At 40.5% G+C, this 16,590-nt stretch overlaps 1 protein-coding gene across 23 annotated transcripts in view; it reads right to left on the reverse strand.

Annotated features, from left to right (window-relative positions):
• The window catches only part of LOC121287988 (inactive rhomboid protein 1-like), a 393,414-nt gene that overhangs the window by 135,815 nt on the left and 241,009 nt on the right, over positions 1–16,590 (reverse strand). For 15 of the 23 annotated variants that reach the window (XM_041206172.1, XM_041206174.1, XM_041206173.1 and 12 more), the window contains 3 exons: positions 14,688–14,735; positions 8,045–8,175; positions 5,097–5,156 (listed from right to left, as the gene is read on the reverse strand). In XM_041206172.1, coding sequence (XP_041062106.1) covers positions 5,097–5,156; positions 8,045–8,175; positions 14,688–14,735 — 239 coding nt within the window. The remainder of the gene's footprint in view (positions 1–5,096; positions 5,157–8,044; positions 8,176–14,687; positions 14,736–16,590) is intronic. The other 8 variants (XM_041206191.1, XM_041206193.1, XM_041206188.1 and 5 more) reach the window with 3 other exon arrangements.

Below are 16,590 nucleotides of genomic sequence, written 5' to 3' on the forward strand. Positions count from 1 at the left end.
GTAAGTTCACTTTATTAACTGACCACCAAGCCCTTACAATCATTTTTGGTTCAAAGAAGGGAGTACTATCCCTAGCTGCAGCACAGCTTCAGAGATGGGCATTAATTTTGATGGCCCATCAGTACAATACTAAATATTGTAAGTCAACAGGTCATGCAAATGTGGATGTACTTTTGAGATTTCCCGTGAAGAACGTTTCATTTCTAGCCATGGAATTACTTGCAAATTACTTTACATACACAAATGACAGTGTCTGCCAGACAAATTAGTAAAGAAACTTGCAAGGATGTGATGCTCAGTAAAATGCTCAATTATGTCATAAATGGCTAGCTTAAAGAAAGTGATGATAAGAAATTACAGGAGTGTTTCATGCATAGAAATAAACTGAGTGTAGATCAAGGCTGTCTCCCATAGAGTTTAAGAATCATTATTCCACCAAGATTTAGAGACAGATTATTAAAGGAGCTTCATTAAGAGCACACAGGGATAGTCCATATGAAAGCAGTAGCACAAAGCTTTTTTTAGTATTCAAATGTAAATAGCGATATTGAAGAGTTGAAGAAAAGTTGTGAAGTGTGCATCAGAACGTGAAATAATCTGACCAAGGTTCATTTCATTCCATGGTCAAATACATGAAAACCATGGGAATGAGTACATGTCAACTTGTTTGAAGTGGAAGGAAAGGAGTATCTTGTTTTGGTCAATAGATATAGCAAGGGGATAAATGTTGAGACTGTGCCCAATACCACAAGTGCCAAAACGAAACTACTGAGGTTTTGAAAGGTTGGTTTGCAATTTATGGATTGCCAGAGCTGTTGGGGTCTTATAATGGTCCAGAGTTTACATCAGAAGTGTTTGGAATGTTTATAAGAATAGAGTCAAACACACTATACCACCATATCACCCAGCATTGAATAGTGCTGCAAAAAGTGTACAGGTTGTGATGTGGTCTTTGTAGGTGTATAAACTAGGTGACAAAGTAGGCAGCAATTTCCATGTTTCTCTTTGATATGGACTTCATAACTTTCGATTCTCTTACAGAACACAGTTTACAACAGGTTGCTCAACTTACGCATTAGAGTTTAAACATGCTCCTACTTCAAAGTTTAAGTTTGCTAATATCTGACATCAATAACAAAGTATGAGTAAAGCAAAAAAAAAAGTCATGATACCTGAAGCATCTAATTTAGTGAGTTCAGTGTTAGTCAATAGTTCATGGCGAAAAACAGAGGTGATAAGGACAAGTATGTGATTTGAGTTGTTGTAAAAAGAGTAGGTGCATTCACATATCTAGTGAAGATTGGAGAGAGACTCCAGTGTCATGTGGATCATCTGCTTGAAGAGGAAATCTCTCAAAAACAAAAGGAGAACGTGATAAACTTCCTATAGTCTAAATTCCTCCTGTAGTCCAAAGAGAAAGAAAGTTAAAGTCAGAAAGAAAATGAAAGTTTGCCAGTATCACAGTGTAAACCAAGTGTGTCAGGGTCTTTGATTAAGACCAATCAATTATTGTCACAATCCAAATCTTTAAGTGGAGTTGGTAGTCAAAGTCAAAGTTTATATTTGAAACACAGACATTGAGGGACCAGAGTCAGGATAATGGAAACAAAATGAGATACCCAGGCCGAAAGAGAAAGAAGCCAGATAGGTTAATTGAAGGTATGTAGGAAGAAAGGAAATAAAAAGTTATTTTTTTCATTATTTCTTGTCAAATAATGTCGTTTTTGTTAAAGGACATACTGGTGTTAAGGAAAAACATTTTTTTTACATGTAAACTACTCTGGTAATTTATATATACGTATTAGTTTTAATTATAGTTAAAAAATATATGTAACCTAACCTGCTACATTTCAAGTATTGTTGATATTGGTTTAGTCATGTTGTTTTCTCAGAACTTATATAAAAAGTGCAAAATGGTCTATGTATACACATTTTTTTTAAGTGGGAGGGGAGTGCAATGTATTGTGAGAGCTGCCCTCTCTGTTCTGTTGGGGAGGTGTAAATAAAGTTAGTTCAATAATGGCTGCCTGCTGTTAGTCCACATGCTAATCTTTTCTCAATACAATACAACAACAATGGGCAGATCATTATAGATCATTATTTGGTGATGAGGAGGAATTGGAAGCCCTTTCATGGTGCAGAGTGGAAGTTGAGTTAACAAGAACAGCAGACAATTCACAAGGAAAGGCACTGATAGGCTGGTAACAGGTGTAAAGATTCTCATTGGGTAAGCAACAGCAACAATTTCCTGGTTAGGTCGCTCCGCTTACTGGTACCTGGAGTCCCACAAATCTGTGCGGTCCTCATTTGCATGGCACAAGTAGTCTTCTGCCTGAAACAGAAGAGCAGGCGAGCCAATCATTTCAAAGACAGATCAGGAACACCATGCAAATCAGGAAACACGGCGATAAGTTCAGTGCCTCAATTTTCAAGATACTACTTTCTTGTTCACACCCAGGAGAGGCCACGAAAAATCAGCCCCCCTGATTTTCAATGGTCTATAATCAGCAATGTTAGTTTATTACCTGCTAATCCTGCTGTCACCATAATCAAATGTTTCCACATCTGCACAACAGATCACAGAGCTCAAACAGCAAAATGTCAGCGGAATGTTAGTCTGCTTTGCCAATGTAAGATCTGATATCTCTCACTATGTCCAGTCATCAGTCTCAAGCAGCCTACACATCAAATAGGTTAGAAACCACTAGTTTCTTAGTAGTGAGACTTTTGTATTGCATGTCAGTACTTTGTTATTTGCTCCAACTTTCCTTCAGTTGGCAGTTTGAAGTAAAGCTGATAAAAGCCCACCAAGTGTTTGGGGTGAGAGGAAAGCAGATCAAATAAATAATGAAGCAAACACCTAGGCCAGAATTTTTTTGTCAGGCGGGTTCAGCGGGAGTGGGCAGTCGGGGAAGCTGACTGCCACCCACGATTGGCTCCACACCGCAATTTCACGCGAGCAGCAGCGCTGAGCATTATCTGTGCGAGCAGTGGGGGGTGGGGAGGAGTGAGATCCGAGCCTTGCGCGCAGTTCACACATGCGCGAGAAATAGCACTTCAATCTCCCTGAGGCACAGAGCTGCCTCAGGGAGATTGAAGCGCTTTTTAAAAAAAATTAATGTAATAAAAATTTAATGAAACATGTCCCCTCATGTGACTGTGTCACATGAGATGGGACATGCTTTGAATTTCAAAATAAACATTTTATTTAATTTGTATTAGCTTTAGGAAACCTCATCCCGCTCGTGGATGAGGTTTCCTAAAAATGTAAAGGCCGCTTGGCCTTTTTGCCTGCCCATCAACTGTAAGGTTGCCCGCCAACCGTAAGGGCAGCATAAATTTCAAGTTAATTAGTTCGTTAATGGCCTTAAGAGCCCTGTTAATTATTGGCGGGTGCACAGCCGACTCCGGCATGCACCCGCCAAATTAAATATCGCGCAAGTGCACGATGACATCGGGATGCACGCCCAATGACATCGTGCGTTATGTTACGCTGGTGCGTGTTGTGTGTTCACCCACACGCCGAACGTAAAATTCTGGCCCTAGTTTGGGAAGAATTATAAAACCCTATCAGTTGCTTTAATAAATCCAATAAAACAACCATTTTCAACCATTCGCCAGTTCAGATCCTGCTACAGTACTATTTCTTAGCAAATGGGCACAACATTGTGTGGAACTGAAACAATACACATACTACAAGCTGCAAATGTTCTTAACATGGTTTCACAAGAAAAGTGATTAAACAAAGTCCAGGAGGCTAAAGGAAAGATATTAGTATTAGTTCTGTGAGTTACAATTCCAAAGTAGCATGGACACCAATAGAGTGAATAAACACAACAGTACACACAAAGGCTTTAGAAATGAACCTTTGTGCTGTCTCCCATTAGTTTGCTTTTTTTCAGACAAAATGGTCTATGGGTTTCCCTTATTGTATCTGAACATCAGAAGGATTGCACAACAGGACATCTGTGCTGTCAAAATAACACTTCTTCATCTACTCTATTCTCAGAAAATGATGAACTATATGGAGTTAATAACATATTGCTATCTACTTAGTAATTCTTCGCATCATGTCATCAAACTCAGATTTGTGTTGTGCTGTAATCCATGAAATGTTTTGCTATTCTCCTTCTCACTTTGCTGCCACCTACTGTCAGATTTTTAACAGCTTGAGGCCACAGCATAAACCATGTGGTTTCAGCAAAAACAACATAGATGGCAGGTAGAGGGGTGCCAGTTTTTGGCAGCACCTACAAGGCACTAATGATCTTCTGAAGGTGGCTAAAATGTGGTCTTGAGCGGAAACGACAGCTTAGCACAAGATGACACCTTGGTAAAGGAGCTGAAGCCTATGCTAGGAAACGCCACCCAGAGGCTCATTAAACTTCTACATGTTGTTTAAAATGCCTGCTAGCACTTCTCCCAACGTCCTCTCCCAAACAGTGGCCAGCTGTCTCGGAGTAAACAAGGCATTCTTGTAGACTTCAAACACGACCTAAACAGATAGTCACCAATTCATGTTCACTTGGTGCTGAAGAAGGCCTCTGAAACACATCAGGAAACCTTCAGGGACACTTTGTCAAGATCAGGGCGCTAGCAACAATCATTCCAGAACTTCTCGGAGGACTTGACCTAAACATATTAATGATATTGCCATGCTCCAGTATATTGAGTTTTCAGACAATACTTTAAAGTTCTGAACAAAAACCAGATTGTTAAAATGGCCACTGCAAACCATGTGACCTTTGGCAGTATCAGCTCTAGATAGCCCTGAAATGCCAAGAAAATACCTAATTAAATATGGACATTCACAGCCACTTGGGAAATTCCCACAGTGCTTTGTTTAAGGATGGACCGTCAACAAAAGCACTACAGCATTCCAGCCACCTCTTCTTTCTGGTTCATCATGGACAGAAGGTGCATCGAAACTCAATGCATATTAGACAAGTTTGAATGGTTCCCCATGCCATTGTGAATGCGAATGGGTCTCCAGTGGGTCCCACTGTATTATGATGGTCCCTTATCTAAACCCAAACTTCAAAACTTCAAAAGTGTCAGATGAAAAACACAGGATGTTTATTGACCTGACCACCTACCTTAAAAGGGCGTTGGACTTTGTTAACAGGTCACCTGGGTGAGTCAGCCATGCTTGTTGCCTGTTTTTAAAATCAGCAAGAATCAGCTATGCAGAGACAGAGACCCCGTCAGAAAGCCAGCATATCAGCTGCAGCCAACTAAGCAGCCAAAGTAATGAACAGCAATACCTTGAAAGTGAGAGAAGGACTTTCCCCAACTGTTCTAACTTCACATTCACCTGAGAACCAACCTTGTGGCAATTTAACTTCAAGATGCTTCACAGCTTACTGAGAAGCCTCTGATTACAAGACACTCAGTTCAACTAAAAGCATCAACTCAGCTAAGAATCTGCAAGCCTGCCATGAAAGAGCAACTGAGCTAATTATACTTTACAATTGTATTGTTTATTTTTTCTTTATCTGTATCTAATTTTTGTGTGTGTGAGGTGAGCGAGTGAGATGTCATGTTTTTAAATCTCCAGGTCAAGTGTGCATTACTGGGCAAGAACCTTCTTTATTTCAAAACTTACAAAAAAGCTTGCTGCTGGAATTATTTAAATTGGGAAATCATTCTAAGTGTAAGAAAATATACATATGTCATTTACAAACCCTTATCATGGACAGTAAGAAAACACAAAATTCTGTCCATGATAATATGCTACTCCAGTTTATTAGATACTCTGTAGGAGTCACGAGGAGAAAGGAAGTGCTTGCTCACAGGTATCTTGCTAGGGAAGCCCGTGGAAGGAACAGAGTTATTCTTCCTTCCAATCACAACCAATGAGGTGTAACATCACAGATATATACCATCATTGCTTAAAGAAATGGGCTTGATTTAATCCCACTCGCCATTGTTCCATGACATAGAATTTTTGTTTTGCTAGTTGGGCTGGAACAGATATGTTGCTGATAAGTAACATTAATAGCATGCATTGCAGTGTGTGTACCATTGATCTCTGTGACACAGGTGGACCACAGTTCTCCACTTCAATGGCCAGACCTTAACACTATCCATTTTTATAAACTGGGGTGGCATAGTGATAATGTCATTGGCCTAGCAATCCAGAGGCCCTGGTTAATGCTCTGAGAAAATGTGTTCAAATCCCACTATAGCAGCTGGTGGAATTTGAATTCAATTAATAAATCTGGAATTGAAAGCTAGTCTCAGTAATGGTGACCATGAAGCTATCATTAATTACCATAAAAACCCATCTGGCTCCCTAATGTCCTTCAGGGAAGGAAAACTGCCATCCTTACCCGGTTTGGCCTCCTTGTAACTCCAGACCCACAGAAATGTGGTTGACTCTTAACTGTCCTCTGAATAGGCCTAGCAAGCCACTTAGTTCAGGGGTGATTAGGCATGCACAACAAATACTGGCCTCGCCAGCAACGCCCACATGCATGAAAGAATAAATTAAATGCATGGGCAAATGGTTTTTATGCATTTCTCCATCTGAAATGTTTTTTATATTATGCTAAAACTTGAAATTTCAAACTATGTTGACCAATAACATTACACAACCAATAACAGTACTCATCAGCAGTTAAGAGAAACCTCAGGTATCTTATAACCAAAATTGAACTAAAATTGCCTTCAATTTGATAGGTACGCAAACTGTTACATTTTGTAGTGCTTTGTGTTGTTTAGGGTATTTTAAAGTAGAATACTTTACCAGGATATGTTTACACTAAAGCTAGAGAAAGTCTCTCTTTTCAGGTGTCTGCTGTATTCGCCCAGTGTCATTAGTTATAGTACAAGTCTTATTGCTGCCTGTTTCACTTTTCCTTCCAAAAGGACTCATTATATAAATCTGTAACTGATATCTTTAAAATGGAAAAATATAACACAAAGAACTTAGCCTCGGAGTACTAAATGTAGGAACTGAAGAAGGGTATGTTAAAATAAAGCACCTTTTACACCTTAAAATTGATTTCTTCACTTCTTGTAAAGTAATCAAAAGTACTCTAACTTGAGATTTTTAATTTCTGCTATTTCCTGAAGATTCGTGCTCCGTGGTCGACCATGCAAACATTCAAGGACTAAGCTCATGCAAAGAATAGCCATTTGACAGAGGTATCAGAGGGCTGCTGTCAATAGTGAAACCAGAACCCATTATCAGCACCATCAGGAGATGAAGGCTGAAATCTGAGGAGTGCCATAATATAGCCTCCACATGCATTTATTCTATTTGTGTCTGCACAAGTGAGAGAGTTCATGATTGCAAAGCTGACAGCTTGGCTTATTTCATTTCAAAACAGCAAGTTATACAGAAACAACCCTGACAGCAAGGTGTACTAACTGTTAGTCTATAGATTGCATACTTCACATATTCTGATTAGCTAGCCACCAACCACTAATCTCAAATGAGAACATCAATAAATCCCTGATTAAAGAGACCATTTGGTTCAAGGTGGATAGAATAGCCTACCTGTAGCACATGCCTTGAATGAGCTGAATAGCATCAGCAACTTGTCCCTCATTCCCTCTGAATGAACAAAATTTTCTTCAGAAACGATTACCGCTACTGAGCAAGCTCTACCAGCTTCCATTCAGACACACGTTAATCAAAGCATTTTACTACCTGTGCAGCTTAAGCAGCACTTTACTCCCTTAATCCAGTTATAGAACCCAATGAAGACATCATTAAAATCACAACATGTTAATAAAGCATCATGTACATTTCTAACATGATATAAACAGTACAGAAAATAACGCAACCAAATTATTTTTAGAGCAAGTGCAATAATATAAGAGCAGCTGAGTGTTTGGGGTCTATTTTTGCAATGAACAGGTTGTGTCTGCAGCCTGCCCGAGGGGGACTGTCTTCATTCCAACCCTGTATTATAGAAAAATTTTAACTTTATAAGCTCCTACTCTACATCAGTAACCAAGGCAAAACAGTCAAGAGGCCTTACCCTTGCCAAACAACAAAAAAATGAATTTTCAAACATTTTCAAAAGAAGCTTACCTTTTGATTGTCTGCGTTATCGAGGTCTGTCTTTGAAATGTGGGCCGTCTGTGTTCATTTGGTGGTGATGATATTCTTGTGCTTTCAGGTGGCATGCTGACACTCCGCAAATATGGTTGATGTCTTGAAGGCTGCCCATAAAATGAGGCAAAAGAAAAGTTACTCCCATCTAAAAGAGTTGGCTTTAAATTCGCCAGCCATATCTATGACCTGATCGCTTCTAGCCATCAACTCCTCTGCACAGATACATTGTCATAGTTCCAGCTTACCAGTTATCAGTTTGAAGTATTTCATTGCTGCATCCTTCAAGATTATAACTGGGTTAATGTCAACATGCATTTTGGCAAAGATCCAATGGTCTCCAGTGAATAAAGGAAATGTTGATCTTTAATGCAAGGGGGCTGGGGTATTAGAGTAGGGAAGTCTCATACAGGGCAATGGTAAGACTGCACCTAGAGTACTGTGTACAGTTTTGGTCACCTTTTTAAGGAGAGATTTACTTACACTGGAAGCAATTCAGAGAAGGTTCACTGGGTTTATCGCTGGAATGAAGGAATTGTCTTATGAGGAAAGGTTGAACAGGTTGGGCCCTATACTCATTGGAGTTTAGAAGAATGAGAAGTGATATTATTGAAGCATATAAAGATTCTGAGGGGACTTGACAGGGTAGATGCTGAGACGATGTTTCCTCTTGCGGGGGAATCTAGAATTAGGGTGCGCAGCTTAACGATGAAGAGTTTCCCATTTAAGGCAGAGATGAGGAGGAATTTCTTCTCTCAGAGTTGTTAGTCTGTGGAATTCTCTATCCCAAAGAACAGTGGAGGCTGGGACATTGAATTTTTTCAGAGCTGAGTTGAACAGATTTTTGATTGAGAAGGGAGTCAAAGATTATGGGGACAGGCAAGAAAGTGCAGCTAAGGCCAGGTCTACTAAATCAATCAGCCATGATCTTATTGAATGGCGAAGCAGGCTCAAGGGGGCAAATGACCTACGTCAGCTCCTTTGCCTATGATCTAATGTTCTTATACTACCCCTCCCATCCTTTCTCTCTCTCCTCCCCTCTTTAGTTTTCCCAGCAGATAAGTTATTTCCCCATTAATATTGGAGCCAAATGGCTGACTCACCCTCTTTTGTCAATGCTACTTTTGGGTAAGCTGTCAGGAGTTGCATAAAATACAGTTCAAGGCAAGCGTTTGGTAATTTGTCCTTTTAGTAGGGAGTACCAGACCTCTACTCTGTGCTTCTTCTGCTAATAGCATAATCAAGATTGTGAATTGGTGCAGGGGTCATTGAATGCTCATAACCATCCTACAACTCTCAGTGTTACCAATGAAAACTTCTCGAACAATACAGAAGATTTTTAAACTTAAAGTTTAGCCTGCAAATGACCTACGTCAGCTCCTTTGCCCCCTTGAGCCTGCTTCGCCATTCAATAAGATCATGGCTGATTGATTTAGTCAGACCTGGCCTTAGCTGCACTTTCTTGCCTGTCCCCATAATCTTTGACTCCCTTCTCAATCAAAAATCTGTTCAACTCAGCTCTGAAAAAATTCAATGTCCCAGCCTCCACTGTTCTTTGGGATAGAGAATTCCACAGACTAACAACTCTGAGAGAAGAAATTCCTCCTCATCTCTGCCTTAATCTCTTTATGAAGTGGGGTTCAGATATTTTGGGTGAAATTTTGTGAAGGTGACGGTGGTCTCAGCTGCTGGTTAGAGAGCTGACGGGAGCCTCGTGCTACCTCTGCCCAGGAAAGGTTAGCGCAGGGATTGTGAATTTCACTGCTGCTGCTGCAGTTTTGCCAGAGCTGACCAGATCACTTAACTTATTAAAGACATAAAATAAAGGAGCTTCTGGGGAATCTGCACCATCAAGAATGTCATGGCCTTAGCCAAGGAGGTATGTAGGAGTGCTGGGTAAGGACTGTCTCCACAGGCCACGGATACAATATGGCTGCCGGTGAATGTGACTCAAGGGCCGAATTGATTGAGTGGTAACATGAGAAATCCTATGTACTGGAGGCCGAGTTAGAGAACTTTAGAACTCCATGTGCTGCCACATGTCTGCAGGGAGTGATGCGGGCACTTGTCGTTGTATAAAATGTATCTTTGTTGTATCGACTATTTAAAATGAAATTTACCTTATTCTTGGGTGCTTGTCGTTGTATAAAATGTATCTTTGTTGTATCGACTATTTAAAATGAAATTTACCTTATTCTTTGGAGTATCATTTGCCTGGTAATTCATGTTTAACTAGCGTTGGTTCTGATTCATGTTAAAGTTAAATGCAATTTACACAAAGTGAAATCTTGTTGGTAATTCCTACATTGGGGATCATTCAGTAAATTTGGTCATTTTGGTTTTTGATTCGCCTACAGGGATCATAATACTATTATATGTGTTTCAATTACATCACCTCTCATTCTTCTAAACTCTAAAGAACATAGGCCCAGTTTACTCAATCTCTCCTCATGGTCCAACCCAGCTCATTCTCAAATCCATCTAATGAATCTACATAGCATCGCCTTAGGCATGGAGGACAAAACTGGGCACAGTGCTCCAGGCATGGCCTTAACAAAGCTCTACATAGTTGCAGAAAGACTTCATGCGAGCATACAAAAATATGAGAAGTAGGCCATTTGGCCCCTCAAGCCTGGTCTGCCATTCATTAAAATCATGGTTGATCTGTCTGTGTTTCGAAATCCACATTCCCATCTACACCCAACAACCTTCGATTCCCTTGCCTAACAAGAATCTATCTACCTCCACCTTAAACATATTCAGTGATCCCGTCCACCATTTTCTGAGGCAGAGAGATCCAAGGTTGCACAACCCTCAAAAAAAAATTCTCCTCATCTCTGTCCAAAAACGGCAACCCCTAATTTTAAAACAGTGCCCCCTGGTTCTGGACTCACCCACAAGAGGAAACATCTTTTCCATGTCGTTGTCAATACCATTCAGGATCTTATATACTTCAATCAAGTCAACCCTCACCCTTCTAAACTCAGTGGAAACAAGGCCAGCCTGTCCAACCTTTCCGCATAAGACAACTCACTCATCCCAGGTATCAATCCAGTAAACCTCTTCTGAACCGCCTCCAATGCATTTACATCCTTCCTTAAATAAGGAGGCCAAAACTGCACACAATATTCAACATGTGGTCTCACCAATGCTCTGTATAACTGAAGCATAACATCCTTACTTCTATGTTCAATTCCTCTCATAATAAAGGAAAGCATTCCATTAGCCTTCTTAATTACTTGCTCTACCTGCATACTAACTTTATGACTCATGCACTAGAACACCAAGATTCCTCCACAACTCGGAATTGTGCAGCCGTTCTCCATTTAAGTAATGCTTTGCTCCTTTATTCTTCCTGGCAAAGTGAACAACTTCACATTTTCCCACATTAAAACTCCATCTGCCATATCTTGGCCTTCTCACTCAAGCTATCTATATCTGTCTGTACCCTCCTTATGTCTGCTCCACAACATACTTTCCTACCTATCTTTGTGCCACTTGCAAATTTAGCTTCATACCTTCATTCCCCTCATCTAAGTCATTAATATAAATTGTAAAAAGTTGAGGTCCCAGCACAAACCCCTACGGGATTCCACTCATCACATCCTGCCAAGCAGAAAAAGACCCAATTATGTATACTTTCTGTTTTCTGCCAGCCGGCCAATCTTCTATCCATGCTAATATGTTACCCCCCTACACCATGAGCTTTTATTTTCCGCAATAACCTTTGATGTGGCATCTTATCAAGTGCCTTCTGGAAATTCAAGTACAGCACGTCTACAGGTTCCCCTTTATCTACAGCGCATGCTACTCCTCCAAAGAACTCCTTACTCTTATACTTCAACCCTTTATAATAAAAGGCTAAAATAGTATTTACTTTCCTAAGTCCTAGTTGTACCTGCACGTTAACATTGAGATTCATGTATAAGGACATCCAAATCCCTCCGCATTTATTTGTCTCTATATAAATATATTCTGCTTTTTCATCCTTCCTTCCAAAGTGAATAACTTCAGATTTCCCCACATTATAACTCCATCTGTCACTTTGTCCAATAATGTAAACAGCCTCTCTATCTCTTTGTATCCTCCTCACAGTTTACTTTCCCACCTGGAATTGCAGAGTCAGTCAGTAAATTTGGATATATTACCTCCAGTAACATCATCCATGCTGGCTTGATGGGCCAAATGACCTCCTTTTGAGATGTAAGTGACTCACTGGCTCTGGCTTGATATAAATGGTAAATACTAGAGGTCCAAACATTGATCCTTTTGCACCACTCGACCACTTACACCTAGCCATCCTGAAAATGATCCGTATATTCCGACTCTCAATTCTCAATGCATGCTAAGATATTACCCCCAATCTCATTAACCCAAAGTGGTATAGTGGTCTCTTGTGGGGTACTTACTAAATGTCTTCTAAAATCTTAATGTACTATATCTACTAGTTACCCTTTATTTATCCTGCTAGTTACACACTCAAGAAATTCTAATTGATTTGTCAAACTAATGTAACAGATTTTTTTCAGACGGCAATAAGGAGGGTTGATGAGGATAACGTATTTGATATAGTCTACATGGATTTTAGCAAGACTTTTGGTAAGGCCCCATATAGCAGACTGATCAGTAAAGCTCATGGGAACTGAGGGAAAGTGGCTAGTTGGATCCAAAATTGGCTCAACATCAGGAAGCAAATGGTAATGGTCGATGGGTGTTTTTGTGACTGAAAGGCCATTTCCACAGATTTAGACTTAAAAGTCCTGTCCTGCTTGTGGCTACTCCTACCTGAAGATCTTGCTCTCGTGGTAGGTCACATTCATCTGCCTTGTACCATCCTTGCACATCCACTGTCGCTCATCTGCAACCTCTGTGACATCGGTCATCCAACTATGCCTAGGACTACGCCCCCTCTTTCTGCTGCCCTCCACTTTGCCCTCTAGGAGAGCTGTCTGTAGCTTTATAGCTCTGATTGAATGGTCAAATACTGACACTCTCTTTACTGGGTCTCACTTTTTGGAATCATTTTAGTTCTTGCAATTTCAAACACATCTTCTTCCATTTTATGGTCTGTATATGCAATTTTTAACAAACGTCTTAGCATCCACATTTCAAAGGCTTCTATTTTTTTCCCACAGATCTTCACTTATTGTCCAGGTTTCTAAGGCAAACAGTAAAGTGGATAGAATGTAGTGTCTTATGAATTTGGAGCATTCCTCCATGGAATCAGGCAAGGCATTTCCTCTGGCAGACTCTTCATGGACTACCAGTGATAGACTAGATACTACATTGGTAGGTTCAGTGGAGTAAAGATCTGAATGCTGCTCAGCTGCTAGAAATACAGCTGATTCCTCAAAAAGGCACCAGAGACTGCATATGGTGCATCTATCGATTGGAAAGCTGGACCAACCTCTAGGACCTCAACCTGCAACAGATCACTGAGTGTTGCAACAGCCTCTTCCTCATCAGTTCATTCAGGAAAGAGCCAGCCCAGATCCAACAGGCCTTCACGTGGGTGGCCACTGTCTGCTGCAATGCCTTCTGCATCTTCTACCTCTGGCCTAGCTTCATAAAGAACAGAGAGATTCATAACCTCAATCTCTGCCCAGGGTCTAATGGATGGTGTCTCTGAAAGAAAGAAACTCTCTGCTGATTGAATAAACTTCCTCAGCTCCTATTGGCTGCAGTTCTAAATAAAAAGTTAATGGAGTGTTCCATGAAAGACAATGAGTTGTTCAAGTACTGGTCATTATCTGTTTTTTCCAGAATTCCTAGAAGAACACCCACATCTCCACTGAATAAGAATGGAGAGAATCAATGATCTGTCACCCCTTATAACAAAGGGGAGCAATGATCGGATTCCAGTGATTGGAAGGCTTGTGTCACCTGGGCCTTGCAATTTGATTCTGATAGATGAAGGGGTATTGGCTGAAGTCAAGATCATCTGCTAGTCTATTAACGCCAGTTCCAGTTTCAATTTTAAAGATGGCAATAAAGCCTTTACACTGCAACTGACCAACAGTCTTGACTATGACCATTAACTTCCCCTAGCAACTCTAGTGTGTCTCACAATTATTTTCTTGACTTCTTCCTCAATTGAAGTTCTTGAATTTACAGAAATGCTTGAGATGTCCACACTTACCGCACTGGCAGCATTCCCACCCCTGCTGGACAATGCTGACGTCTTTGTTGGTTTTTCACTCTGCAATGTAAGCATCATGAAATGGCTGCCACTGTGGTGTTTCCCACCCTTTCGCTCAGTTTGTCAGGCTTTCATGTTGAAAGATACAGCACACACTTTCCTCCCTATACTTAATACAGGAAGCAGTGAAACTTAAACCCAGTTAAGTCTGAAAAGTTTCTCAGACCCACAATTCAGTGCAAAATATTCTTGTTTTTATTGTCATTGTCTGTTGGAACATAATTTGGCCCACAAAACTCCAGACTATTCTCTCTGGCAGTTCACTCATTTTAGCGGTACAAAGGACAGCTTTGAGCTGCTTGTGAATTGAAGAATTAGATTTTTTTTTTAAAAACTCCGCTGTGCTTTAGTTAACCAACTTTCAGTCACATTGACCTCAGACAGGCATTACAAAAGCGACATTGAAACAAAACAAATACTAACTTTGGCAGGTTCCAGTTTCTTCCTTCTTTTCCATCTCAGCTGATGAACCTGCCCATGATTAACAGGTTTGTTAGGCAATACTGGAAAGCTGCACCAAAGAGCAGCACCCTCCCTCTTGATGCCTTTCACTCGATCTTTTAAAGAATTACTGGTAAAAGTTTCCGTGGAGAGGGCTCTGGGTCATTCAGACTGGAACAAGATTTGAGTCATATTAATTTAGTCATATTAAAGACTAAAAAAAAACATACTTTGCTCAGCCTCTTCTGGCTCTAGCTGCTGTTTGCTGCCTGGTTGATCTAATTGGGAAGCCACCACAGTAAATTTAAAGGCCCTGTCAGCTTTTAGGTGGCTGTCCTCCCAGTTGGCCAGATTGGAGCAGGAGAGTAGAATGGACCCAAGCGGGTAATTCTCTCAGGGAGCCAGCAGAAGCATAATAGGTTGAATTGCCTCCTTTGGTGCCTAAAAGTTCTTCAATTGGATGCAAATAGGGGTCAGGTATTTCTAATCAATCCCATTGGGATTATCTAGAGTAGATACTAAAATGGTTCGTGATAAAAACAGAAATACTCAGCAGGTCAGGTGGCACTGAAATGTTCACTCTTTCTCTCTCCACAGATGCTGCCTGACCCCTCAAGTATTTCCAGCATTTTCTATTTTTATTTCTGATTTCCAGAATCCACAGCATCTTCTACACTAAAATGGAGGTGGTTGAGGAGAGGTTCGTGAGTGAGGAAGCTACTTTGAATAAGCCAGCACAACCCCATAACACCTGTGTTACTGTCATCAGTAAGCATCTGTTTCCCATTGTAATTGAAACCAAACAAGTTCTGTCAAGGCTTAAACATGAGTGGACTGGAAGTATTTCCATTTTTTTCATTTTGGAAAGCTGTGCTATATAAGCAGACAGATATGAAGAGAGCATCTGCGTCATTGCTTACAACTCTCTAATCCATCACAAATAAACACTTCTATAAAAAGAACATAAGAACACAAGAACTAGGAGCAGGAGTAGGCAATTGAGCTCCTTGAGTCTGCCCCACCATTCAATACGATCGTGGCTGATCTCATTTTGGCCTCAACTCCAATTTCCCGCCCTCTCCCCATAACCTTTCAACCCGTTACTAATTAAAAATCTGTCTATCTCCTCCTTAAATTTATTCAGCGTCCCGGCATCCACTGCACTTTGAGGTAGTGAATTCCACAGATTCATGACCTTTTGAGAAAAGTAATTCCTCCTCATCTCTGATTTAAATCTATCACCACTTAGCCTAAAACTATGGCCTCTCATTCTAGAATGCCCCACAGGGGAAACATCACGTCTACTTTGTCTATCCCCTTTAGCATCTTAGGTACCTCAATTAGATCTCTTCTCATCCTTCTAAACTCCAGCGAGGATAGGCCTAAACTGCTCAATCTATCTTCATAAGACAAGCCCCGCATCTCTGGAATCAGTCTACTGAACCTCCTCTGAACCACCTCCAATGCAATTACTTCATTCCTCAAGTAAGGGGACCAAAACTGTGCACAGTGCTCTAGGTGCAGTCTCACCAATGCCTTGTACAGTTGCAACAACACCTCCCTACTTTTATACTCTATTCCTTTAGCAATAAATGCCAAAATTCTATTTGCCTTCCTTACTACCTGCTGTACCTGAATACTAACTTCCAGCGATTCACGCACGAGGACACCCAGATCCCTCTGCACTGAAGCATTCTGAAGTTTCTCTCCATTTAAATAATAAGTCGCCTTTTTATTCTTCCGACCAAAATGGATAACCTCTCACTTATCCACTTTAAACTCCATCTGCCAAATTTTGGCCCTTTCACCTAACCTGTCCATGTCCATTTGTAAATTTTTTATTTCTTCATTGCAACTTACTTTCCCACCTATTTTGGTGTCATCT

The sequence above is a fragment of the Carcharodon carcharias genome, chromosome 15 (genome assembly GCF_017639515.1).
Source record: "Carcharodon carcharias isolate sCarCar2 chromosome 15, sCarCar2.pri, whole genome shotgun sequence".
In the NCBI taxonomy this organism is placed as follows: domain Eukaryota; kingdom Metazoa; phylum Chordata; class Chondrichthyes; order Lamniformes; family Lamnidae; genus Carcharodon; species Carcharodon carcharias.